This window comes from Anarhichas minor, unplaced genomic scaffold (genome assembly GCF_050575085.1).
Source record: "Anarhichas minor isolate MPS153535 unplaced genomic scaffold, ASM5057508v1 ptg000014l, whole genome shotgun sequence".
Taxonomy (NCBI): domain Eukaryota; kingdom Metazoa; phylum Chordata; class Actinopteri; order Perciformes; family Anarhichadidae; genus Anarhichas; species Anarhichas minor.
The window spans coordinates 13,996,351-14,023,241 of NW_027466460.1; the positions used below are offsets into that span (position 1 = coordinate 13,996,351).

General features: G+C 42.0%; 4 protein-coding genes and 2 long non-coding RNA genes across 14 annotated transcripts in view; 3 read left to right on the plus strand and 3 right to left on the minus strand.

The window, feature by feature from the left end:
* The window catches only part of LOC142949783 (voltage-gated delayed rectifier potassium channel KCNH1), a 32,751-nt gene extending 31,656 nt beyond the window's left edge, over nt 1-1,095 (minus strand). For 2 of the 4 annotated variants that reach the window (XM_076091612.1, XM_076091613.1), the window contains exon 1: nt 913-1,094. In XM_076091612.1, coding sequence (XP_075947727.1) covers nt 913-985 — 73 coding nt within the window. In that variant the 5' untranslated portion in view covers nt 986-1,094. Of the gene's footprint in view, nt 1-912 lie in introns of all 4 variants that reach the window. The other 2 variants (XM_076091610.1, XM_076091611.1) reach the window with 2 other exon arrangements.
* A 2,607-nt stretch (nt 1,096-3,702) lies between these two features.
* Nucleotides 3,703-13,802, plus strand: rcor3 (REST corepressor 3). 5 transcript variants are annotated; one of them, XM_076091624.1, is made up of 12 exons: nt 3,703-3,965; nt 4,095-4,151; nt 5,053-5,130; nt 5,300-5,352; nt 6,170-6,331; nt 6,536-6,687; nt 6,952-7,030; nt 7,838-8,089; nt 9,093-9,170; nt 9,873-9,930; nt 10,571-10,815; nt 11,258-13,802. In XM_076091624.1, the coding sequence occupies exons 1-12, from the start codon at nt 3,842-3,844 to the stop codon at nt 11,651-11,653; spliced, it is 1,734 nt and encodes a 577-aa protein (XP_075947739.1). In that variant the 5' UTR covers nt 3,703-3,841; the 3' UTR covers nt 11,654-13,802. The 5 variants fall into 5 exon arrangements, with proteins under 5 accessions (XP_075947739.1, XP_075947741.1, XP_075947740.1 ...); XM_076091626.1 differs by having other exon boundaries at nt 3,707-3,965; nt 7,874-8,089; XM_076091625.1 differs by having other exon boundaries at nt 3,707-3,965; nt 6,536-6,660.
* Nucleotides 7,669-11,361, minus strand: LOC142949829 (uncharacterized). 2 transcript variants are annotated; one of them, XR_012954091.1, is made up of 6 exons: nt 11,253-11,361; nt 10,907-10,962; nt 10,552-10,795; nt 10,271-10,383; nt 8,795-9,974; nt 7,669-8,140 (listed from the first exon to the last, which is right to left on the minus strand). It is a non-coding gene; the product is annotated as an uncharacterized LOC142949829 (long non-coding RNA). The 2 variants fall into 2 exon arrangements; XR_012954090.1 differs by lacking the exon at nt 10,271-10,383.
* Nucleotides 11,366-15,503, minus strand: LOC142949831 (uncharacterized). Its single transcript, XR_012954093.1, has 3 exons — nt 15,175-15,503; nt 14,645-14,788; nt 11,366-11,672 (listed from the first exon to the last, which is right to left on the minus strand). It is a non-coding gene; the product is annotated as an uncharacterized LOC142949831 (long non-coding RNA).
* traf5 (Tnf receptor-associated factor 5) lies at nt 14,659-21,759 on the plus strand. The gene is made up of 11 exons (XM_076091618.1): nt 14,659-14,793; nt 16,465-16,750; nt 17,285-17,348; nt 17,582-17,683; nt 18,075-18,239; nt 18,347-18,424; nt 18,821-18,895; nt 18,985-19,077; nt 19,442-19,579; nt 19,812-19,977; nt 20,151-21,759. The coding sequence occupies exons 2-11, from the start codon at nt 16,479-16,481 to the stop codon at nt 20,735-20,737; spliced, it is 1,740 nt and encodes a 579-aa protein (XP_075947733.1). The 5' UTR covers nt 14,659-14,793; nt 16,465-16,478; the 3' UTR covers nt 20,738-21,759.
* Nucleotides 21,760-22,719: 960 nt separating this feature from the next.
* Nucleotides 22,720-26,805, plus strand: LOC142950119 (creatine kinase M-type). Its single transcript, XM_076092018.1, has 9 exons — nt 22,720-22,735; nt 23,356-23,420; nt 23,683-23,881; nt 24,211-24,368; nt 25,132-25,264; nt 25,360-25,516; nt 25,735-25,858; nt 26,141-26,333; nt 26,612-26,805. The coding sequence occupies exons 1-9, from the start codon at nt 22,720-22,722 to the stop codon at nt 26,803-26,805; spliced, it is 1,239 nt and encodes a 412-aa protein (XP_075948133.1).
* Nucleotides 26,806-26,891: the final 86 nt, after the last annotated feature.

The following is a 26,891-nucleotide window of genomic DNA, read 5'->3' on the forward strand; positions in this document are numbered from 1 at the left end:
TAAGCATGTAAATACTGTTTAATGGTTCCTGATTGGTTATTTAAAAGAAGAATATTTTATATGTATACAGTTGGTGTTCACTATTGTTTTCAGCAGCATGAACATCACATTTACTTTAAAGTCATATTAAAACGTAATAGTCAGCAGTATTCATCAGCCTATTAAATGACAACAGAAGGACAGTAAAGTGGAGATTTTCCTTTTACTGCTGAGCCAACAGAATATTTATTTAAATAGTCATGGAAGGAGAGTACGAGTATCTTTACATGTATTATATACACTTCTTATATGTGAAAGTAAAATAGGGCAACAAATAGCGATTGCTTTCATTGTCGATTAGCAAAAGGTATCTTTGCTTGACAAATATTTTTATTTATAATTACAGATGATCTTTTTGTCTGTTGACAAGGCTAATTGTTTAAATCATTTTATATTGTTAAATGTAGCGTATGCAAGGCGTATAGCCTGACATAAGAAGGACATTTACTGCTTGGATTTAAGGTAAATACGCTACTTTTAGAGTATGAAACATCGTAAAAATATGTAGTTAGTTTTTTAATGTAAATGTAACATTAGTTAACTATGGAGCAGGTAGACAAGGTGCGTAACTTCAGGCTAAAAAACATCAAAACATACTAGCTAGTTTTAAAATATAGGTGTAAATATTGGTTAATGAATATTAATTGTAAAAATGATACAGTGCTACTGGGCTTTATGTGAAAATGTAAAATGTAAATAAATAAATAAAGGTAATGACCAGACACGTGCAGGTATTCTTAAATTCTAAGAGCCTATCACAGAGGAGCTGTCTGATGATGACACAACCGAACAGAACCACGAGACATTCCACACAACAGACAGGCTATTAACGTTTGAATCCAGGTGTGTAAACCGGACAGAACCGGATCCTACCGTTGGACCGGCGGACGATGTTCTCCAGGAACGTGTTCTGGGGGGCCACGAGACCCCGCCGTCCTCCCGCCATCCTCCTGCAGCGCGAGGAAGAGCTGCTTCCACACCGCTCACATATCTGATGCTGCACGAGCCCCGCGCGCTGTGGAGTAGGAGCCTTGCTCGCTCTCTCTCTCTCTCTCTCTCGCGCGCGCTTTCTCTCTCTCGCAGCAGGCTTGTTATTGGCAGATGGTTGCAGCACGAGCTCCGTGATGAGCCACGGTGAGGCTGGCTGTGATCGAGAGAGCATAGGACAGCGTGAGAGAGAAAGAGAGAAGGAGAGAGAGAGAGAGAGAGAGAGAGAGAGAGAGAGAGAGAGAGAGAGAGAGCGAGCATGTAAACATCATTTACATCACTCAAGTCGTTGTAATTAAAGGGTCACTTCACCCAAATCTCTAAACACATATGTGAATATTGATCCCTATAGTTGCAGCGGAACAACTGATTAAATAAAGACTTGTGTCAACAGACGCTTTAACAGCCGACGTCATCAAAACATTATGTGTTCGCATGTTGGTGAAGAAGAAGTTTAGCTGCAGGATTCCAGAAGAGTTGTCAAACTTTAAACCTTGAATCACAACTGTTGACAGTATTAGAATGTCTGGTTGGACGTTCACGAGGACGTCTACATGTCGTCATAAGTGACGTTACGAAGCCTCGAGTTCTGCAATTTTGCCGTCGCCATCTTGGATTACGGCCGTCGCCATGTTGTTTTTTTTGCAACCGATGAACGGAAGTTATTATATTTGGAATGCGGAGGATTGACGTAGAGACGCAGCGACCTGTCAATCACAGTAAGCCCCGCCCTAAAGCATACTCTACTTTATGGTCCGTTTGACTCTAAATGGACCATCATTTACTAAATGAACATCATGCTGTATTGAAGAAGACTTGAAACTAGAGATTGAGACCATAAACTCATGTTTACAATGTTTACTGAGGTAATAAATCAAGAGAGAAGTAGAGTCATTTTCTCATAGACTCTCATAGGAGGAGTCGCCCCCTGCTGGTCAGTAGAGATAATGCAGGTTTAAAGACACTCGGTAGAACCGGAGGATGCCGCCCGCCTACACTGGACTGATGTGAAAAATACTCACATTTATAGCGGCCATTTTGAAAGTCAATGAACTCACTATACTATGTTATCACATCAACGTCAAATATCCTGACATAGACTCATCAGATTGATCAAAACAACAACCAAAACCAAGTTTATTTTTAAGGAAGAGAGGGAACTTGAACCAGAGTGAAGGGCCCCCGAGGGGCCCCTGGTGTGGATGTTTGTAATGATATGATTAAAAGCTAATTGCACCATGAAGAGGGCCTGAAGGCGGATCCTTGTGTTTAAATCGTGCGTAGTCCTCAGTGCATTTGTATTTATTCAAATTAAAACTCCCACATATTCAACTGGAGGCAAACTAAAACTAAAATAAACAAGAGTACTAGTTAGATTCTGGTTAAAATATAATCTGTTGTGTGTAGTTATGAGGTGTCCACTGGGCCTGACGGGACCTTGAACGCATCAGTATTCAGAATCAATAAATGATGTCGACATAGGAACTATTTCTACTGAAGATTTAAAAGAAACTTTATGGACACTATTTTTACTACCAACTTTATTTTAAAGCTATTGTGTTTTGTCTGTTTAACTGTTTGTTGTTTTTGTGTGTTGTCACTATTGTTGCTTTGATTGTTTATATAATGTGTAGGACCCCTTGAAAACCAGATGACCCCTCTTAAAGGGGCGTGTCCTAAATAAAGGATGCAGAACGATATTTTTGAGTTTTTCAAAGCCTGAATTTGAATCACTCCACTGAGGAGTTCCCGGTGGTGAACTGGTCTTTTAACTCCTGTATACTCTATAAAATACAATAAATAAATGAGAATTATTTTTAAAATGTGCCTTTTGACTCATAATTATGTCTTGTGCTTTTTAAAAAAAACTAAGAAAAACCTTTATTAAATAAACTGTAAATATGCACAGATTACAACTGTCTGCACTGCTTTAGTAACATGCATTTCACCAGTTATTGCTGTGTATATAATTGATCAGAAGTGAATCAAAATGAATGAAACTGAAATAATTGATCAGAGAGTTAAATAATGTCCCGACAGTAATAACTGTGTCGTCTCTTTCAGGAGTGAGGTGTTGACTGGTGTGATATTGTTGAGCGCTGTCTCCCCCTGCTGGTCATTAAGAGTCGGTACAAAAACACCGACTGCTAAACGAGGAGAGAAAACAAAAACAACACGCTGAATTATCATCAACATGTAATCAGTTTACTTCACATTGTGTAAAGATGTCATTATATTTACTTTGTGAATAACCTGTGACTTGTATTTATTTGAAATTATGATGTTTACGGTTTGATTTATATGTTATATTATTTATTCCAGATAAGTCAGACTCGCTTTTGCTTTTATTTATCTTAGTATAAGTTGTGTTGCTGTTTAATCTCTGTTTTGATTGGATTTTGTATTTATTTTCATTTTCTGTCAGTTTGTGTCGGCGGAGGGATCTGCTCTCACAGAAGCCGCAGTAGAAGGAGTCGCACTGCCGCCAGAGGGTGCGTAAAAATCCTTCCGCTGTGGTGGTTAGACCCCATTAAGTAATCGCTTTAACTGGGCGGAAAAAATCTCCCTCGCAGCTGATTTTACATATTAACACTTTGATATATTTAGAGGAGACTCTGCTGTTGTTATCTACGAGGTCCTACAGCCCGAAGCGATTGTAAATAAAGCGGTGGGAACGAAGAGAAGAGCGCGACAGCGACACGGACGGAGCGGCGGCGACTGAGCGAACAGCAGCGGAAAGATAAAAAACCTCCAGCTCCTGGTGACATTTTATATCCCGACACCGCGGCTAAAAACGGCGAATTTGAGCTTTAAGATGCCGGGAATGATGGATAAAGGCTCGGAGTATTTAGGGAAAGGTCGATCAAACGGCACGAAGAGTCCGTCCAACGCTTCCAACGGGCATTTCTCTGACGAAAGCGGCAGCGACGACGAACACGGTGAGTATAGCCTCGAACAGCCTCTTGTCGCTCTCTCGTATGTGCGCGTTTTGAACGGGAACATTTTCGTATTTTTATTTTTTTTTTTAATCAAACTTCTCTTGTTTTTCATGCTGATGTTTTTCCCAGATGTGGGAATGCGGGTTGGAGCCGATTATCAGGCCAACATTCCAGAGTTCGAGCCCGGTGAGTTTTTACTGGTTTCTATCTGGAGTGACGGACGGGGGTAGCCTCGGTACATGTAGCCTTCAGTAACAGACTGTTCACTACACACACACACACACACACGTACACACACACGCGCGCACGCGCGCGCGCGCGCGTACACAGCTTCGTGTAGACGCGTCGGTGCGTTCACACCGTGACAGTCACTGACACTTGGTGTTAGTTTATGTTCTCCGTGTTGATGAATTGTTATTGACCGGAGAGCGAAACATGAACCGAGGCTACCTCATCTTCTCACTGACAACTTGTGACATTCAGGAATTTCTAATTAATGAAGCTTGATGGAGTTGGTTTGTTTACATTCTTCTTATTTATTTTCCCTCCACTTATATTAAATAATGTAATATATTCGTTGCTGCGGGCAAAATAATGATAATCAAATAATAATAATAATTTAACAGTAACTACTTTTCAACAAGCAAGGTAATAAAGTCCTATATTTAATTTTCTACACTGTGTCCCATTTAATATATATATATATATATATATATATATATATATATATAATTTTCTGTTTATTATTTCTTTCTTTTTTAAGTTTTTATGTAAGTTTGATTACACAAAAAAAGTAATAACATTTTTAAAGGATATACCAACATCAATATTTGAGCATTAAATAAAACATCATCCAACATTTGTTGTTTTTTAATTTAAAAATAGCTTTTAATGTGTATAAAATTATTGTGACCCACGTTTGGGATATTTTACAGTGTCAACATAATCCTGTTAATGCTTTTTAAAATTAGTTTTGAAATAATATATTTGTTAAAAGGCACAATCAGTATTTTTGACTGTATCATTTACAGTACAGTACGTACTTCTTTTCTCAAAGATGGGTGTGATGTTCTTTGTGTTTGTTCAGGCTCTACTAAGTACACGGATAAAGACAGCGGCGGGATGCTGGTTTGGTCTCCGTATCACACCATCGTCGACTCCAAACGTAAGTCAACTTCCTGTCATCCTCACACATACACACACACACACACACACACACACACATACGTAACACAGAACACACACTGAACACAGAACACACACTGAACACAGAACACACACATTGCTGCAGTCCTCCATCAGACTGATGCAACTGTGTGTGTTTTCCCCCACAGTTGATGAATACATCGCTTTGGCCAAAGAGAAACATGGATACAACGTGGAGCAGGTGAGTTACGTTTCAGCCCCCCATCCACTAAAATATCGGTTTCCCACGTCCAGACGACGGAACTTTTCCAAAACGGCCTCCGAAATGTGTTTAAATATCACAAAAGAAAATGGAAAACTTTTGCAAAGCGATGATGTGAGCTGCTCAGTGAGGGTCGACTGTGTGACAATGAAGTTAGAAACTTTCTAAATGTCCGTACAGCCGATCACACAGAACAGCTGTTGTCATGAAGCTGTACTTACATTGATTTTGTCGGATGACGTGCTGACCATAAAATAACGTCTGTCTCACTCAGAGGTTTGGTTTTTATTCTCCCTAAACATCCTGAAAGTTTCTCCAAACTGTAAAGTAAAGAAATAAAATAATGTGCGCGTCAGTCTGACTTCAGACTGATAGTAATTCATCTCTAAATGTTTCCAGTTTCATCATGTCAGGGTTTCAGAAAAATACAACGATGGATAACTTTAAAAGAAAAAAAAGCCTATTTTGACTTAATAGAGATCCAAACAGCTCATGAAGTCAAATCAATCCAGCAACACTGGAGATGACGATCTGCACAACTCTGCACTATTACGACTCTGGAAAACATCAGTTTGTGGTGCCGATGAAGCCGTTTGACGGCTGGCATTAAGTGGACAACTCAAACCACATTAAATACAATAAATCATATTGAAATGTAGAAAATCACATGCTGATATACATGTTTTATTTTGTTTGCATTATAAATTCTGTGACCATTTATATACAACATGTAAAATATATATATATTTTTTTTTAATCGGATGTGTCCCTCACACTCCTGTGTGTGTGTCTGCAGGCACTCGGCATGCTGTTCTGGCACAAACACAACATAGAGAAGTCTCTGGCCGACCTGCCGAACTTCACCCCGTTTCCAGACGAGTGGACGGTGGAGGACAAGGTGCTGTTTGAACAGGCCTTCAGCTTCCATGGCAAGAGCTTCCACCGCATCCAGCAGATGGTAAACCCCCCCCCCCCCCGTCTGTACCGTGTGTCTGATTTACTGTACTATTACCGTAATATAGTCACAAAGTAACCAAGTCCATTTACTACCATTCTCTACTTCTTTATACTGTAGCTGCCGATTACTTTTCAGATTATGGTTTTTACGCGAAAAAGACTTGATGAGCAGTAAATGCTGAATTTTTGATCATGTTTCCTTCAGTTACCGGACAAATCCATCTCCAGTCTGGTAAAGTACTACTACTCCTGGAAGAAGACTCGCTCCAGAACCAGCCTGATGGACCGGCAGGCTCGTAAACTGGCCAACAGGAGCAACCAGGACGACAGGTCACTCCCAAACTCTCAGTTTATGAAGTAAAGAAACGCCATCGTAACAATTAAAGAAATACTTCACCCTCAAGATGACCATTTGTATATTAAGTACTCGCAAATATACGTAATTTTGTGTTATTGACAAAAAAACGATTTTTTGATTCAGACCAGAGTCGTCATATCTCGTGTTTACGTTCTTCTTCTGTGGTGTCTAATGTGTCTGTTCGGGATCTTGGCCGGCTGTGTTGTTGTTGTTAAAGTGACGTCTACCGACTGAATTTTGGCTTCTTGTTGTTGTTGCCGTAGTGATGAGGAGATGGAGGAGGCCCCTCCCATCGAAGCCAACGACAGCGACTACGACCCCAACAAGGAAACCAAGAAAGAGGTACGACAACACACCTGATGACTCACTAAAGGAAGTCCCTGTTAAAACCTCTGTGATCTCAGATGGGGCTTTTATACATTTCTTTTCAAATGTTTTTGAATTAGACCCTAAAATATTCCATTCGTAGAAAAGATTAATAAACAAAGACACTTCTCAAATTCTGTCCCTTGGCAGGTCTGCAACATTTATTTATCTAATTTTTTACTAACATGAATCTGTCTTTTTTTTCTTCTTTCAATTAGCTATTTAATCTAGACAATCGGGATCGTAAAGGTGTTTCTATTACTTTGTCCACTCCAACTGGACACCGAGTGTATTTTATAAGACACTACAAATAAATCCAAACATCTGAGAAGCCGGAGCCGGTTATTGTTTGATAACGGTTTACACGTTAAATTATTTAGAAATTTAGCCATTTATTTTTTGTTTTTCATCTATTGAACCCCGAAACTGACAAAATGTAGTTAAAGACGAGTACAAAAATAATACTGACATCAATAAATAATACTGTTAGTTCAATATTTCAAATGGAGTTAAAAAGAATCATCAAACTTTATACTTTAGCCACGCCCATCTCATTATATATGCACAAGTACATGTAGAAAATAATAAAAAAAGTTTGAAATAAAACGAGCAAGTTTCATAAATAGACTAAAATATTTTATTATTTATTCTATGAACTGCTTGATGATAAAAGGAAAATAAACTCCTGATTAGATGTCGTTCACTCTACATTTTATTGATTCAACCAACAATCTCACTTATTGATGCATTCAGTTACATGTTTGACTTATTTGTTGGTTTCAGTTGGTCAGTAAGCAGCTCTGCGTTTCGTTCCTGCAGACCCAGGTGGAGCCGGTGGTGCCGGGCTCGAAGGTGGCTTTGGGTCGGCGGGAGCACCACACCCTGCAGCACCGACACCACCAGCGCTCCCGCTGCCGCCCCCCCAAAGGCATGTACCTGACCCAGGAGGACGTGGTGGCCGTGTCCTGCAGCTCCTCCGCCGCCAACACCCTCCTCCGTCAGCTGGACATGGAGCTGGTGTCCCTCAAGAGACAGGTAGGAGACGCTGCAGCAGTCCTCCTGCTCCAGACCAGTGATCTGAGAAAACTGATGCAGAATGAGAAAGAAATTAATATTTATAACCAGCTTAGATTCAGTGTGAGCGAGACTTTCTGAATTCATCATTGATGACCGTCAGTAATAAATGTCCTTAAATCCGCTTAGAAATGAGTTAAAACAACGGATGTTCTTCTATCAACAGTTCTGTTTCATTCATCGACACAGAACCAAAGTTACATTCGTAACTTATGTTTGTTTGTTGATATTTAAAGTTGATAGTTGACTTGACAAAACAAGCTCCGCTTAGTAGCTGTTCTGAAGTTTTCCATTTATCGGATGCAGTTTACAGACGTCCTGAGATTCTTAAGCGTTTTATTTTTCATAGTTATCTTTTCGTTCCATCTTGGTTTAAAAATTGAGATTTAAAAAAATAAAATGGAAATGTGAGCATCTACAATCTGCTGATGAAGACAGTGTGAAACAATCAAAAGCTCTGGAACACGAACAGGACCTTGTGAAAAGAGTTTAATATCTTGAATAAACTAGATGTCTTCAGTAAACACAAATGATAGAACAGCTGTAAACCATCACATTAGATAAGCCTGTCATTAGCTTGCTAACATTAGCACGTTGCTGTTTAATACATTTAGTGAAATTGGTGTAAAGACGGTTGTGACATTATTGACAGAGAGAGTAACTCACCACAGAGATCATCACAGGAAACATTTGTGTCGCTCATTCTTTCGATAAAACGTAGCGGTGGACTTGGTAGCACGATCTGTTTGAGCACAGGTGAAAGACCCCCCCAGGTGTGTCCCTGAGTCGTCCTGTGCAGTGCCTGTCCCTGCTCTGCTCTGCCCCCTGCTGGTGCTACCTGCAGCTGTCAGTCCACTGTCTCTCAGAGATTGAAGGACATTTACAGCTCAACATTTAAAGCAGAGAAGCGGTGAAAGTCACACTCGTGAGTTTTGTTGAAGCTAAGCTGAGTCTCGTTCTTCAGGTGCAGAACGCCAAGCAGATGAACAGCGGACTGAAGCACATGTTGGATTCTGGGATTGGAGAGTTCAGACTGGCTGAGGTACACCACTGATGCAAAGAGGCTCACCTTTTATACCACCTCACAAAGCATGTCTAATAGAGCAACTACATCCAAATTACTATCACAGTTAATCACATATGTGCTGGTAGATCGAGTGTTTTCCATTTTATGTTACTTTATTCTTCTACTCCACTTCATCTCAGAGGCACATATTCTACTTTATATTCCACTACGTTTATTTGAAACCTTAAAGTTACGTTTCAGATGAAGATTTTACAAACAAAACATTTGATCAGTTTATAAATATGATGTTTTGTTATTTATTTAACTACCAAAAGTATCTGTAAAGCTTTTTAAATGGGCTCCACCTCAACCAGCTGTATCATTGAAGTGCTGTTTATGTGTTAATGCATCAATAATAATGGTCCCGTAATATGATGATATAACACTGACAAACAAATACTTTTACTTTCGATACTTAGAACATACTTTTGTACTTTTACTTAAGTGCAATTTTGAATGCATCAATATTCTCTAATAATAATATTCTTTATTAAATATCGGACAGTGGTTTGTTAGTTCTTTGACTCTTATGGTAATTGCTTCTCTGCCCTGTGTGGAAACATTCCATTCTTTTTGCATTGAGGTTTGATGAATCACCACCAGAGGACAGCATGACTCCCACATCTTCTGGTTCTGGTTCTGGTGTCAGTAGTTAACCGCCAGTCATTGTTGTTTCAGTGTAACCAGAAGGTGAACGCCCGCTGGACCTCAGACGAGCAGCTCCTGGCTGTTCAAGGTGAGCTTCTTCACAGGTGACCAAGTAACAGGTTAGAAAAGGAGCTGAAATCCAACAAATACACGATGAGCACTGTTTTCTATTTTAAAGTCACAGTGAAAAAGCAGTTTCAGCGTCTTTATCTTCAGTAATGTGCCGTTAACAAACCGGGGATTATCTTCACTGTGTCTTTAAATCTGCAGTTATCAATATTTTTATGTTAGCAGCCAGTGGATCAGATGAATACACATATGTGAGCGGAGTAGTTCGTAGTTCAAAACACAGAGAATTAGCAGAACTCTACGTAGCTTTTTTAGCCTCTTTTAGCTCCTAGTTTTGGGTTTTGTGTCACACCTCCTACCTGCTCAGCAGCAGACAGACATAGTTAGAGGCTAGCCGGTGAACATAGCGGAGCACTTAGCAGCTAAAGAGACGGATATTTCCCTCAGGAGATGGTGGAGACCAAAACCGGAGCTAAAAGAGGAATATTGGACTTATTGATGACTTCCCTCAGTCCTCATCGTCTCAAACACCAAGTCAATACATTTGCACCAGATAAAATCTCCCTCTCAATAGCCTATTTTTCTTCTTCTACTGTATTTTTTTGGTGGCAGTTTAAGACTTGATTACATCATTACGAACCCTCTGTGATGTTCTTCAGGCGTGAGGAAATACGGGAAAGACTTCCAGGCCATCGCCGACGTCATCGGTAATAAGACGGTGGGCCAGGTGAAGAACTTCTTTGTGAACTACCGGCGGCGGTTCAACCTGGACGAGGTGCTGCAGGAGTGGGAGGCCGAGCGGGGAACGCGAGCTCCCAACGGAGACAGCGTGACCTCTGGAGAGGAGGGGAAGACGAGCTCCACCACACCGTCAGGGAAGAGCACTGACGAAGAGGACGAAGAGGTGAGACATTTGACAGTATACAGTATTCAGGTTATTCAGGTTTTAGATGTTTTATATCCCATGTTGTGTTCTGGTGCATATGCCACATTACCTGCATGCTTCACATTCCTTGATCATTTTCCATCCATCAGTTTTTAGATTGATTTCCTTACATCCAGGGCACACATTTAGAAAAAGAAATGAAACTTGCTGCAGATAGATAATTCACTTCAATCTGAATGTTTAAATGACTTAATTCAATATATCTATTTCACTATTTCCATGTTTGTTTATTGCTTTTTGGTAGTGACAGCTGAAGTGACATACCATCAGCGACGTTTATTATTTTAACCAATAAAAGCATCTGTAGTGGAATTATTATTAATTACTAGAGGACTTGTGAATGTGAATAATGCAGACTTGTAGTGAGGTACTTATTGCCCCCCTCTTCTCCTTACTGCAGGGTCAGGTGACCTCCTCAGGTGCGTCTCCTGCTGCCTCCTCTTCCTCTTCGGCTCAGGTTCCAGTGACGTCCAGCACCTCCTCCTCCTCCTCCTCCTCCTCCTCCCTCCACCAGCCCCCTCCCCTCCTGCGGCCCTCCCTCCCGGCCACGCCCTCCCTACACCGCCAGCCTCCGCCCCTCCAACAGCAGGCCCGTTTCCTGCAGCCCCGCCCCACCCTGCAGCAGCCCCCGCCACTCATTCGCCCCTCCAACCCCATGCCCCCCCGCCTCAACCCACGCCCTCCCGTTCCCATGACCCTCGGCGGCAACCCCGGGGGGTCAGGTCCAAGCTCCGCCCAGCAGCCCCCCGGCATGGCCGTCCACCAATCAGAGGCCTCATCTTCCTCCCTCCACTGACGAACATCAGACGGAGTTTCTGCGGAAGAGACACAAGAAAGAAAATGTTCAATCTGAAGCTGCTGCGTTCAGGTCCTGTGGGAAAATCTGAGTGACTTAATTCTTCAGAACAAGGAAAGCGAGTTTCATGGCCTCCGATCACTTTTTCTACTCTTACCACACAAGAACATAAAGGTGACAAGGAACACAATCCAAAGTGTTTATTTGGTCAGCAGTATTTTAGGAGTTGACATTTGTCTTTCCCACAGGATTTACATGCAGCAATCCTGCTGGTCTATGGACACCTGGTTTTCAAATCTTTGTTTTGCAAAAGAGCTTTGGCTACCAAGTCTTTCAGTCTTTATAAATCTGTCACAGAAAGTGTGCAGATTGTTAAAGCAGAGCCTTTTCATTCACTAGACATGTGGCGTCCCACAGGGTTCAATCCTAGGTCCCTGCTTTTTCTTTTATCATTATGCCTCTACTTGGACATAACTGCATAAACCGCAAACAGAAATGGCACACGACAGCGGTACCTGTACATTTCACAGTGATTTATCAGTTCTCATCAGCAGCCTAGTAGATACTAAAAGCTGGATGTTGCAGTATTTTCTACAGCTAAATGAATCTAATTGAAATAAAGTAATAGAGTCTAATATAACTTTGAATTGGGTTTTAAATTCAACTTGAATCAGTGTATCTTCTTACATTAAGAAAGTCAACATTTGTATTGATTTCATTATCATCTTTTATGAGTTGTCTTAATCCTCCACCTTCCAGAGTTATCCACATGTAAACTGTACTGAGTCTCTGCTGACTCTCAACCCTCTCTTGTCGATTGGTCCGAACAAATTATTCCAAAAAATACTGGCTCCCCAGAAGATGAACCATTTTGGATTTTAATGAACCCATGATCTTTTACAACTAACTTTACATTTTCAGCTCCACCGATGATGAAACTCAATGTTGTCTGTTCCTGTTGTGGCTGTAATGACCACTAGGGGTCACTAACGCGCTCACACATTTTCCAAAGGGCTTTACGATCTTTACTGCATACGACCTTTCGGCCTAAATACAAATAAGGAAACACTTGAGGCTGATATTAAAAGGTCAGTCTGGCATATTTTTCTTGTCGTCAACAAGTCTCATGTTTACACTCAAACCAACATTGTGTCAGTCGCTCTCTATACTGACTGACTTACTGTATGTGGCTCTCAGCTCCAGGCACATTCATTGGTTCCTACTGAAGAAGTAAATCTTTAAAAAAGTCTCAGTAATTACCCTAAAACAGCAGGTCACTGTAGTTTTTTTCCCAGTGTAACTGTGTTATAATGGAGCTTCATGGCACAAAGGAAGAAGATATATCAGGCTTTAATACACACATAAATTAAGTTAGTCTATAGTACATTTATTGTTGGTTTGAGGCTGAACATAAAGAGAAATATATCACCAGACCTGTCCTTAAATGATGTGCCACTGAGACAAAATATGATCGCAGTTTTTATGATTTGTTGTCACCCAGCGCTTAAGCGGTGGTAAAAAAAACCTCTCTGACAGTCATGTTTGTGTAACAGATGGAGGTTGAACCAAAAGCCTCAGTGTTGTGAACAGTAGCATTAGACATCTACGTGTACAGTTTGGTATCTATTTGAATAATTTGTAACCTGCTGTCCATCCAATCAGCTGTCAGTAACTCATTAACTTAACTCTGTGACAAATGTTTGATATGAAGCTTTTTTGAAAACACTTAAAAAAAAAAACACTTCAGTGTAGAAATAATCTCCGAGAGCCAAATGAGAACTGGTCCTCGCTGTTCTTCTAATTGTCCTGTTGTTGGATTTAACTTTCTCAGAGTAGCTGTTGTGTTGAAGATTCATTTTGAAACGCCCTAAATGTTAGCTTCATCTGGAATGTGAGCTTCGGATGTGTTGTCTGTCTTTTTTTTGTGTTATTTATTCTTCTTCCTGTTGCTATCAGTTTGGACTTGGTGTGAAAAAAAATAAAATCATTGTGAAAGTGCTCTTAATGCTTTTTGGACAAACATGCATCACGGCGTTAAATGTAACTGGAGTCATCGAGTCGTACGTCGAGTTTCAGTACAACTTGTAAAATATTGCTGTTCAACATGTAGCTGCTGAGACGTCTCATTAAAAACTACATTTGTACCATCTGACTGTTTGTATTCTTCACATCTGTACACACCGTTTGTCTCAATAAGAAACCAAAAACACATCTCAAACAGCCTGTTTTTATAGTGTTCCGTTGTTGTTGACATTGTCAGTAATGTGTAAATTAAATATGTTTATAACTGAGGTTACATATCAAGGTTAAAGGGGGTCAGAAGTAAGGGACGATGTTCATTTCGCAATAATGACCGGCTCGCTGTACATCTATCTAACTTTATGTCAGAACAGCTGTATTGTGTTAGATTGTAGAGGTGTACCTAATAAAGTGGACACTGAGTGCAGTGGTAGAAAGTAACTAAGTACATTTATCCAAGTACTCTACCAACAGATATTGTACTTTACTTCCATTTCCGGCTGCTTTATACTTCTACCTCACTACATCTCAGAGGAAAATATACTTGTTTACTGCACTATAGTGATTTTAAAGCTTTGCAGATGCAGAATATTGATAAAAAAATATAAATCAACTGATAAATTATGATGCATTTTTAAACTACCAAGCAGTATAACAAAGTAATTCAAATGAGTTTCAGCTTCACAAGCTGAAACATTAACGTGATGAACACATGAATGCATCAACAATGCATAAATCAATAATATATACAGTAGCCTAGGATATATTAGTCATAAATGGGCCATTCTGAAAAATGCACTTTTACTTTTGTACTTTTACTTCAGTAACATGTTGAATGCAGTACTCTTACCTGTAACAATGCATGTTTTATAAATATTTAATAGAGTATTTTATATAGATATTTTACAACACGTTCTTGAGTAATTGTGTTCACTCAGTAGTAATAACAGCAGGTTGTTGATGCTAACTCACTTCCTGCTGTTATAGTTTCCTCTTCCGCTGCCGCTGCTGTATTCGGATCGCAGGTAATCGATTCTAATCAGTAATATCGATCCGCTGTGACCGACAGACTGCAGTGTGGAGGCGCCTTCAGGGACTTCGGTAGGATTTCTCAGGCTGAGGTAAGAAGAAAATGCACCAAACCTGACTTCAGTGCGGACGGTTGATGTTGCGGAAAGTGAAAGTAAAGCAGCTCCGGTGATCAACATCAGGGGGTTTAAAGCGGACCAGAGGGTCAAAGTCGAAATGTTTGAAACGTCATTTTATTGTTTTAGTGACTCGGCAGCAGTAAAACAGTTCTAAGGTCAGTTTAAAGCTTAATTTAAACGAGGCGAGCGGCTTTAGCAGCAGCAGCTGCGGGGATTCCCCATGCAGCATGAACTCATTCAAACACACTGAAACTCTCACTTCCATGATGTTTTATTGCATCTATTCATTTATATCGCTCTGATGATGATGATTATGAGGATGATGGTCATTGTTATTACAAGGAAATAACTTACCGCGCGCGCGTGTGTGTCATCAGCACGTGTGAAGGCATTGACAGGAGTCATGCTGATGAATCAACTACTTTTACTTTTGTTTAGCATGTTTTTTTTTTCTTCTTTTGCACTTAGATGCTTCTGCTGGAATAATGTTTTTAATGCAGGACTTCTTTTTAAACGTAATTCTACTTCTACGTTAGTAAATGATTTGACTTTGTTCCACACATGGTAGTGGACACGTGAAGTCTGAGAATATTTCCACATCGGTCCAATAAAAATATAGATATGAACAGCTGTGTGATCAACTCTTACTTTAATTTTTCTCGATATGAAAATAACTTTATGATAACAAAAAAAACGTAATTTCCATCTTTACAAAGAGCAATAAATGCTTTATCTGTGATGCATGGTTCATTCTAATACATTTTTATATCAGGATTTTAGCCTATATGTAAATTTATTTGACCCTAAAACATGCAGAAGATTTGTGATAATATTATTTTTTAGTAGTGCCTGCAGATCGAAATGCAGGACGACTAAACCCTCAGAGAGCTCTCTGCTGCAAGTTTGAATATTCAAAGCATGCAAAGAAGAGATCTAAAGTAATAGTAAGAAAGTTTGTGTCACTAAAGGGACAGTTCACCCCAAACGTGCTTTGACCTTAAAGGGACAGTTCACCCCAAACGTTCTTTGCTCTTAAAGGAACAGTTCACCCCAAACGTTCTTTGACCTTAAATGTTCATTTTAAAGCCAACTTAAAGTAACAGTTCAACCCAAAAATCTGAATACATATTTTTCCTCTTACCTGTAGTGCTATCTTTCAATCTAAATGTTTTTGCTGTGAGAATACAGATTAAAAAAATAGCACTACGGGTAGGAGGAAAAATATGGATTTTGGAACTGCCCCTTTAAGTTAGCTTTAACATGATGTGGTATTAGTTTAAACACTGCCTTTTTAATTCTGCCTCTCAGTCTCGACTTCCTTTTCGGATTTTGTGAAACTCACTGAAACCCAAACATATGCAAAGTAAACACAACAAACCACTGTGTGTTTTTGTTCGAGTTGAGGACATCACGACATACCTCCAGCCATCCTTTAGGTTTAACTGCCGTTAATTCAGATTTAAATGATCTGATTTCCCTACAGTCTGCAGCGGAGCTGCAATTACTTTTAGCCATCAGTCCAGATTCATCCACTTGTCGTGGGAACAGCTCAGTAATGAGAGGTGGATTTAAAACATTAAAAAAAAACATCTAACGTAAAAATGTATCATGGAGTCCTTAACATCACCTGTGTGATCTGTTCAGCCTCCTGCAGACTCATGGCGACACCAGACCCAAAGCTGGGAGGTTACGAGGAGTCCAGCCTGCCGTCTGAGGACGTCGCGAGGAGGTCCGAGGAGTCGAGGCTGGGGTCCGGGGAGTCCAGGATGAGCTCCTGGGAGTCGGAGCTGTCCTCCATCCAGCACTCGCTGAAGTTTGTGTTGACGCTGAGGGAGGAGTTTGTTTGTCCCATCTGCAGTGGAGTCGTGCTCAACCCTCAGCAGAACTCCTGTGGACACATCTATTGCTTCCTCTGCCTCCAAGGACTGCTGTGAGCCAATAACAATCACATGAGACAAACTTTCTGCATTAACCATGTTCAATTATCGCCTATAATTTAAGTTTCAGTCTGCTCTATTTGGCTACATGTTTTATTTTCTTGCAGTGTGCCATAACAACATTACGGTTCACATTAAGCTGAATTATGACACCAATTTAAAATTTAAATCTCCAACGGATCTGTGATTGAACATTTATCTCCCTTAATCAGGATATTGTGATTATATAGCCCCTATACAGGAAGGCTGTATAATATACAAGACATTTGAGGATGTCACCGTGGGCTTTGAGAAACACTTATCCATATAGTTCAACATTTTCTGACATTTTAGAGATCAAACAACTAATTGATTCAATGAGAAAATAATTGTCAGTTTCATCCCTGGTTGTACCTGTCGGGTGCGTCCTGTACGTTCAGCGTTCCCGGTACTCGTAGATGTGTTTAGAGTCCGACAGATCGCTCTGAATGCTTTCTCTCCGACTCTGCGGTGTCTCGGTCTGAACACCAGCCTGCTTTGTGTTTCAGGGAGAGTTCACCACCATCCGGTCCAGTTTGTCCGGTGGACGGAGCTGCGATCACACCAACCGAGGTCAGCTGCACAGTCACACATTCAAACAGTTCACCTCATTATTAAGTATTTTAGTCACAGGTAGTGAACTTGTGACATCATCACGTTTTAAGTTGATATGTTGAACTTGTCAGCAAGCTTATTTCCAGTTATAACTTTACAATCCTGTAAGATCCGGTGACTTTTGACCTAGCACCATCATTAGGTCAACATTTCAATGTGTGCAATACTAATCAACAGTTTTCTACCTGCAGGTTTTCCAGGACAACTGCTGCAAACGAGAAATCTCCGGCTTAGAAGTGTACTGCACCAACTCCCCAGCATGCACCTCTGTGATCACGTTACGCCACCTGCAGGTAGAATTTATACACAAAGAGTTCAGTCTAACTCAAGTTTAACTGATCATCATCACGGACTGTATATAAGAAGTGGATGTAGTCACTGTGACGTCACCCATTGGTTTGTGGACTACGGTTTTGAGTTTCGAAGCCTTGAGTTTGGCAATTTGGTCGTCGCCATCTTTTGTTTCTGCAACCAGAATTGACACGAGGGAGTACAACCAGATGTATTTTCTACTGCAAGGAACCTTCAACGCGAGAGGAATTTACTACCGCATCTAATATCCTCATCGATGTATAAATCTAAATCCAGCAATCCACCTGATCAACACATATGAAATCACACCTCTAGTCTCATGAAGCTCTGCGACGCTTCTTTTAAAATCTTCCGTCACTTCGTCCTCTGCAGGAGCACCTGAGGTCGTGTCAGTATGAGCAGCTGCAGTGCTGCAATCCGGGCTGCAGGGCGGCGCTACAGAGGAGATACCTGCAGGAACACCTGGCCGACGCCTGTCCTCACCGCATGGAGCCCTGCCCGCACTGCCAGCAACCGCAGAGACTCAGCTTCATCCAGGTGAAGTCATGTCCGGGCGGTGTGGCACCGTTGTAAATGAAATATAAATATATAATGAAATATATATATATTGCGGATGCTGATTGTGGCGACTCGTTGTTCTGTAGGATCATGTGCAGAGCTCCTGTCCGGATGTGGAGGTGGACTGTCCCAACAGCTGCTCCCTGAAGGTTCCCAGACACAAGGTGAGCTCATACACATCTTAAACCTGTAGATATACTCAAGACCTCTCGGCCGATCTCTCTGAACATCAATATAACTAATTAGCTTAGCGGTTGGCTTTGTATAAACACATCTCACACACGTCTTTCTCACAGCTGACTACTCAGGTACAGTCAGGGATTAAAGACAGAGATGTGGAATTCAGTCGAGGATGAAGCGGTCAAAACTCCACTGTAATATAAACTGTAATATAAAATACAATCAGCAGGTTTGTCACAAACACATTACTGTTGGCAGTGATTCACATATAAAGACATTAGAAAGACGCCACTAAACAATCAGAATCAAGTTTTCCACAACGCCCTCTCGTAAAATGAACACGTTAACATCTGTGTGAGCGTCTCCCTGTCGTCTTCCAGCTGACAGAACACAGAGAGTCGTGTCCCGAGCTTCACGTCGACTGTTCTTACAAGAAGTTCGGCTGCTCCGTGCAGGTGAGTTTCACCCGACGACGCAGCGAAACACCCGCCACAGTGTGACACGAGACAGAGCCGCCTGACGACAACCCTGTTGTGTCCTGCAGGATAAGAGAGGGAGAGTGAAGCTGCACGAGGACGCCGCTGTCAATCATCACATGCTGCTGGTCCTGAGGAGCAACACCCACCTGGAGCAACAGGTACGGCCAACAAACAAACCTGTACCTGGCGTTGATTAGTATGTTACATTGTTACTGTTATTACAGGATGTGGAGGTTCACAGAGGAGCTCGTCATTTCACCACGTGTCTGAAACATCTGGAATATTGATGGAAAATAACCCAAACATGGGCTTTGTTGAGAAGAAATTATATAAAATATAACATGATGATGTTTTATATGGTCTGATCCAGTTTTAAGTCATGCTCACAATGAGATTTCGGAAGAAATATCATCCAATCATCCTTTATAACTCCTTATTTCATATATGTGAATTTAACAATTATTGTAATTCCACGAAACAAACTTTGATCAACACAGATATCATTTTTGTCTCCTCGGTCAGGTGGAGGTTCTCCAGGAGGAGGCGCTGCTGATGCAGCCGGAGGTGGAGACGGACAGTTTACTGCTCGCCAGTCTGCAGAAGAAAATCAGGCCGCTGCTGCAACAGAACAGCCGCGAACACATCGTCTCTGCAGCTCAGGTTAACACACAGTTTGATTCTTACATCCTGTCGGGGACTATTTTCAGCGGTGGATTAATCCACATTTGGTGCTCTAGTGAGTATTTGTGGCAGCAGGACGGTGTGTGTGTGTGATTGAATCAAAATAAATGTTCTGGAGTTTTTGCAAATCAGGACAAAGAAGGATTTACTGGAGGATCCTGTTAGTGTCCGAGCATCACCGTTAAACCGTGTCGTCTGTCTGTCTGGTCAGAGGACGCTGAGCAGGCAGGAGGACGTCCTGTCCACCGTCCAGCTGGACGTCCAGCAGGTGTCTCGGGGACTCGGTCCTGGTCTGGAGGAGCTGGAGGAGCTCAGGAAGTCTCTGGATGCTATGATCCAGGAAGTGTCGGCGGCCGAGGCTCTCAGAGAACACCTGGGTAAGACAACCTGAAATTAACCTGCACAGAATGTTTTTAAAGGTGCAGTTCAGAGAAAACGGTGGATTTGATGTCCCTGCTCACCCCAGAATCAGATGGTTCCTGTTGCAGATGCAGTTTACAGTCCAGTATGCTTTGAGGGTCAGAACTTACTCGTTACGTTCTCCTTCCAGGAGCTTTGGAGGAGAATCTGAAGCAACACTCGGGTCTCCTGGATCTCCACGCCGCTCAGCTCTGTAGAAACGAGCAGCACCTGCAGGAGCTCCAGGTGACGTCCTACGACGGCAAGCTGATCTGGAAGATCGAGGACTTCAGGAGCAGGAGGGAGGCCGAGGTCAACGGTCTGCAGCCCTGCCTGAGCAGCGTGCCGTTCCACACCGGAACCTGCGGCTACAAAATGGCCTCCAGGGTCTATCTGAACGGGGACGGGGAGGGAAGAGAGACACACCTGTCCCTTTACGTCGTCCTGATGCCGGGAGACTTCGACGCTCTGCTGCCGTGGCCTTTCAAACAGACCGTGTCCCTGTCTGTTCTGGATCAAAGCGGTGCCGCTAACCACCGGAGTCTCAGCTTCAGACCCGACCCGGCGTCCAAAAGCTTCCAGCGACCCGCCGCCGAGTCCGCCAGCAATGTCGCTGTTGGATTTTCTTGCTTCCTTCCCCTCAACAAGCTAGAAACTCCTCAAAACGCTGCGTTTGTGAAAGACGACACACTGTTTGTCAAAGTGAAGGTGGACATGGCAGGTTTAGACCCACTGTAGGCTTCTGGGCGCTACGTTACCGTGTTTTTAGGATTTATGTTTTATTGTTACTTTGGCGTCATCTGGTTGTCAGTTCAGGAAGGACAGTTTGGTAGGAAACAAAGCAGCACAGACAACTTTAAACATGATTTTTTTTTTCATTTTTCTACGAAACATGCCATCAGAATACTTTGAAAGAAGTTTGATCACGTAAAAAAAAATCGAACTTAAAACTTTAAAGCCATAGTTTGATATTTTTGTGACAGTTTTTCCTTTAAGCTTTAGGATCATCTCAGGGATTCTTTGATGGAGGTCCGACTGCGGTCACTCAGAATTATTTAATGCACCTCATCTTGAGGTCACGAGTTAACTATCTGACACTTGGTGCTTAAATCAAGTTATTTATGTCCTGATCAAGATCTAATTATCTGCAGATGTGAAACAGTTAAGTATTGGTCAGGACTGAAATGTGTCTTTATTCTGAGAATCAGAAGAAGAAGACGATGTTGAGAACGACGTGGCAACTACTGAACTACTGCAGACAAGTTTTACTGTTTGTTTATTCTTCTGGGTGTCTTGATTCTACAGCAACCGTCTGCTCAAAAATACCTAACAAGTGTCTGTTCAGCGGACAGATATGACTTCATTGTAATGAACAGGAGATGAAATGTGAAGATCTGGTTGCCAGGTAAAAAAGCAAGACTCTTGCTGTTGCTGCATCGCCACTTGAATTTAAAATAAAGTTCTGTGAGTTAAGGTTTGGACAGTAAGCCTGATTTGAACTCTATAGGATCAATATGAATGAAAGGCTGTTAATCATGAAAATATTAACTGATTTTAGATCAGTTCCACGGGTTGATTGAAGCTCAGGCTTAAAGCAAAAAGAAACATGAACACATACTTCAGGTAAAGGACAGAGAGGAAGAGGAAGGGAGATTGTTGTGTCTGTAACAAAGAGAACGAGGTACTCCATCTTTCTGTGAAAGAGACGACTCAGGGTTTAATCAGGCAACTGAAGAAATAAAGTCTTCTGTTAATAAAAAGTAGAGTGTGGTTCCTTTATTCTTTTTCGTAACGTCTCTGACTTTCGGCAGAAAAACTGTTTTTGGTCTCTATTACCTTATTCGTGACAACAGCACGGGGTAGAATTTAATATAACTCACTCGTAACACACTGCTGTCAAATATCCCAATTCATTTCCCAACATGAGTCGAGTCTCTGCTCCAAATAAGTGTCCAACTTTAGTCTAGTGATGCACGAAAGCAATTTTCTTGGCCGATGTCGTTTTCTGAACCTGCTGATTCAGAATTTTGATGATTCAAATTGTCTCTTTCTTTCTGAGAACTATAATTGATCGCATGCATACACGACATATTTTCCCCTTGACTTTAATGGAAAATTGAAATTCCATTGTACGTCCATAATTGAACTGTATGTTTTTAAGGTACCACAAAGTGGTAAAAGTAGCAACAGTGATTTGAGAAAGATGATTAGTTGCTCGAGCTATCTAGTCTTTTTTAGGACGAACATGCTTAGACAACAAAGTATTCTCTGACACATACAGTGGGACACAGCCCTTCCTTGATTTTAGTTTGATAATAACGACTTAGCTTGGATACTAAGTCATTGTAAGTTTTTCAATATGCTTTACAGGATCTTCATTTTTTCATTACAGAGGTGGAAATGGTCTTCCATATATATTTGTGACAATTGTAATAAAGTTGAAGTTTCTTTTTAAGGATTTGTTCTCCTCTCCAGAAAAGCGGGAAAACTAAACTAGAAGTGGAACCGGGTGTGACTGCAGCATTAGACCGGCGTGGGGTGAAAACACGTCATCTCCACTGATGGACGGTGGAACGCAGCAGCAGCGCTGTGCGGTTATAAAAAGGCCGCCGTTGTTTGGACTGTAACCGGACTCCTGCAGGCTTGAAGGATGCGCTGCTCGGGACCAACGCGACTATTCTGAGAGCTTTTGTTGTGCTGACGGCCGCCAGGCTGACGACATGTGGAAGGTCAAACGTGAGTGTTTTCACTGCATGCTCCGTGTTTTTCACTCAGTAAATCAACTCACTGTTACAGCTAGTTAGATGTGACTGTTTTGAACAAATGCAGTGATGAGCATGACCGACTCTTCTGTGTTATAACACCAGCATGATCATTGGATTGTTTGTATCCTCTGGTTTCCAGTCCTTGATCTCTCTGTTGTTTCAGACTTTAGATAAAGTGTTTGGAGTTTAATCTTAACAAAAACATAAATATGGATCTTCACTGATGAATTATGGAATATATACAAATATATAAAAAATAGGACAATTTTTAATTAACAATTTATTTCAAATGATTATTGTTTCTTGCCTTTGCAACAATCATAGTTTCCCACAAGCAATTTATTTTATTTAGTTCATGACCGTATCAGTGTGAGAGGCGAACAAAAACAAGTTATTTTTAAATGTTATTTTTATCTCAAGATTATGTAGGATTGACTCATCCACCAAACAACTGTCTAAAAATGTGTCAAAGTTCACATTATAAATATATAAAGCAGATAACTGTACATCTTAATTTCTATATTTTTAAAGGAGCCCTATAAAAGAAATTATACATTTCATGATATGTTCAACATTTTGCTTTTGTTGCAGCTCCGGTTACCTTTCCAATGGAGACGAGATACCGTCCGATTTTGGAGGTAATCATTGATAACAGTGTGAGATAGTAATGCCTTCATAGTTAGCCAACACTGAAGATAAACAGAGTATTAATCCATTATCGATATTCTCTCAGCCGTTGAGTGAGCTTGTGAGATCTGACTGCACAGCTAAGTTGCTCTTGATCAATTCCAAAACAAAAGATCAACTCCATGTGACTAAATCAAAACATGCCAGAATAGACATTGGTCAACATTGTTGGCATCCTTCAGACTAAAAGCTCTTCCTGTCTCATCTAAAACCACTTCCTGTCCTGTTCAGAGTCTGGTCCCCCCTGACCCCATGTCCCAGTTCCACCTGAGGAGATGTTCTCCTGACGAGGAGTTTCCTGACCTGAGCAGGAACTCCACCTGGATGGGACGGATCCTCACACCGGCCATGTACCGCCGGCAGTTCCACCGCTGCACCCCCAGCGGAGTCATCTTCGATGACGTCATCCGCCCGGGCCTCGAGGAACCAGGTGACGTCAGCGTGATGTCAGTGTGATGATGGCTCACAGAGAGACTAAAATCAGGAAGAAGTGATGGAAGAAAGCCATGGACATTTGAGCAACAATCAGTAATTATTTTGACAGTAGAAACTTCAGATATACGTATATACTTCAGTGTCTCAGCTGATAATAACTTGAATATAGTCCAGTTAACCTGTAGTTCCTCTTATGGCCACTAGAAAACAGGCCGCATTTAAGTGAAAGAAACTCTCGAAACACAAAGTCAACATATTTTCCTTTGATCCGGGAGGACTGTGAATGCAAGTCTGTAACTGTAAATGTCCTGTTTGTGTATGAAGGTGATTGGTCCAGTCCTGTATCTGTGGGCTGCGTCGCGGGCGACGCTCAGTGCTACGTCCTGTTCTGTGACTTCTTCGATCGAGTCATCGAGGCGCATCACCAACACACGATCAGCAGCCAGACGCCAGAGGGCGACTTCAACTACGACAACTTGAAGGTAGCTGGTCAGACCACATCACCGCCAGGAGCGAACCTCCGGGTCTGAAAAGTGAAGCCAATGTTGAAGTACCTTTAACTTGCATTCTTCTTAATGTCCAGCAGGGGGCGACTCCTCTTCTTGCAAAAAGAAGTCAGATTGTATAGAAGTCGATGAGAAAGTGACTCTACTTCTCTCTTGATTTATTACCTCAGTAAACATTGCAAACATGAGTTTATGGTCTCAATCTCTAGTTTAAAGTCTTCTTCACTACAGCATGATGTTCATTTAGTAAATTATGGTCCATTTAGAGTCAAATAGACCATAAAGAGGAGTATGCTTTAGGGCGGGGTCACCTTGTGATTGACAGGTTGCTGCCTCAGCGTTGTCCAGTCTGTGTGTTGTCCATGTTTACTTCTTCCATCTTTAACTCTTTCACGGTGCGTTCTAGTTCATGAAAGTTAATTGCAACCTTTTGGTTGCCTAAAAATATCTTATTCAGCGATACAAAAAGCCAAGATGGCGTCAGGCCAACATACAAAACATGTAACAAAGAAGTCTGACTTTAGATGTTATCATTATTGATGCAACTGATGTTTTCTGGCCAACATCCTGTTGTTAACCGGTGTTTGAGCTCAAAAAGGCCTGGAAGAAAAGCTTTGGAAAATGACTGCTGATGCTCAACAACATATTTGTTCAATGCTAGCACTTTAGCTTCACGTGCTACGACTGTAACTGTAACGTTTCCACAGAAATGTTCTCTTGTGTGTGTGTGTGTGTGCAGGGCACTTGTGACTTGGACAGGTCATACGCAGCACGCTGTGAGGTGAGTGTTGTTCGAGGCGTCGACGACTTCTGCTTCCCGACGCACTGCAGCCGAGGAGAGCGCAGGCAGCTCCTCACACTGGCCAGGAGAGGTACTGCACGTCTGTGTTTCAGAGAAGATGCGAGTCAGGTGTGAGTCAAAGTAAGCTGGTAACCAGTTCACCAGTGTGTCCTCTTGTCCTCACAGCTCTGCAGCGGCTGGAGGAGGAGAAGCTGCCGGGTCAACTCCTCCTACTGGAGGAGCTGGACCAGGAGCAGCAGAGGGAGCTGAACCTGGACCCTCCGTCCTCCTCTCAGCTCCGTATCGGCGTGGCCCGGGACTGGCCCGACTCCAGGGCAGTCTGGTCAGTCTGGCTTTGTACCCAGTGACGTGAGCAGTAACTGGAACCTGAGACACCAGTGATTCAAATCCTAAAATCCAAATTCAAATGTCACACTACTTATGAATACCAAAACCAGTGTGAACGAAACCAGTCTGCCACTGTGATGCTTCAGAATATCAGTGAAACATTTCAGGAACAAGATTCTCTTGTCAAATAAATCACATTATTGCTGGTTGCAGGGTGAGTAAAGACGGCAGCCTCGTGGTCTGGGTCAACATGGAGGACCACCTCAGACTGGTGTCCACACGAGACGACGCCGACGTCGCCGAGGCCTTTAAATGCATCTGCATCAACCTGCAGAAGGTCAGAGACGGGTCTCATTCTCAGGAAACATTTGAGAAACAAATGTCTGCCGGTTTCATGAATGTGTTGTTATCTACACTTTTGTTTTTAACCATCATGATATCATCGCCTAGGGTAACATCTCCAGTGAAATACTACAAAACTGACTTTTAAAAATACTACCCGATACTGTTGGTGTCGGATGTCTTTCCGTCCTCAAGAGTTAAGAGGAGTTTCTGAGTTCTTGACAAACTTCCTGTGGTAAAAATCTATGCCTATGACCTCTGACCTCTGTGTTTCCAGCTGGAGGAGTTCTACAGAGAGCTCAAACACCCGTTCACCTGGAAGCAGCAGCTGGGGTGGGTCAGCAGCTCTCCGGCCGACGTCGGGACGGGTCTGAGGATCAGAGTCCACCTCAGACTGCAACACCTCCCCAGACACAAACGCCTGCAGGACGTCCTGAAGAGACTGAGGATCCGCATGCACACGACGACAGGTAGCGAGGGCAAACCTGACCACGTAACTCGATTAACTGCAGCTCAGCGTTCTTACACTTTTTACAACATTTACGGCCGGTGAGTTACTGTCCACTTATAAATCCAGAGTTTCAAACCTCGCCTGACTTAAGAGGCATCAGAGAGAATTATCACAATTATATTATATTATGTATTCAAAGAGCGGCAACTAACACACACTCGTATCAAAGATATCCGACATGCAGGCAGCGTCATAGCTTCTTGTGACATCTGACCTGAATCACATAAGTCAAAGCAGCTCTGGTTTCAAACTTGCCTTTCCATTTCCCAGAATCCCCGGCGCTGTACTGCGTGAGCAACGCGGCGACCTTCGGCCCGAGCGAGGTGGGACTGACCCAGCTGGTGGTGGACGGGGTCAAACTGCTCCTCGCCATGGAGAAGAGGCTGGAGGGCGGCCGAGACATCGATGAGCTCGTTCCTACACAGAAGTAGACGATTGGCTGGAGTCAGGAGGAGAACCGATGGACCGACCAATCAGATGGAAGCGTTAAACCTGGTCCATCATACAGCAAGCGCTG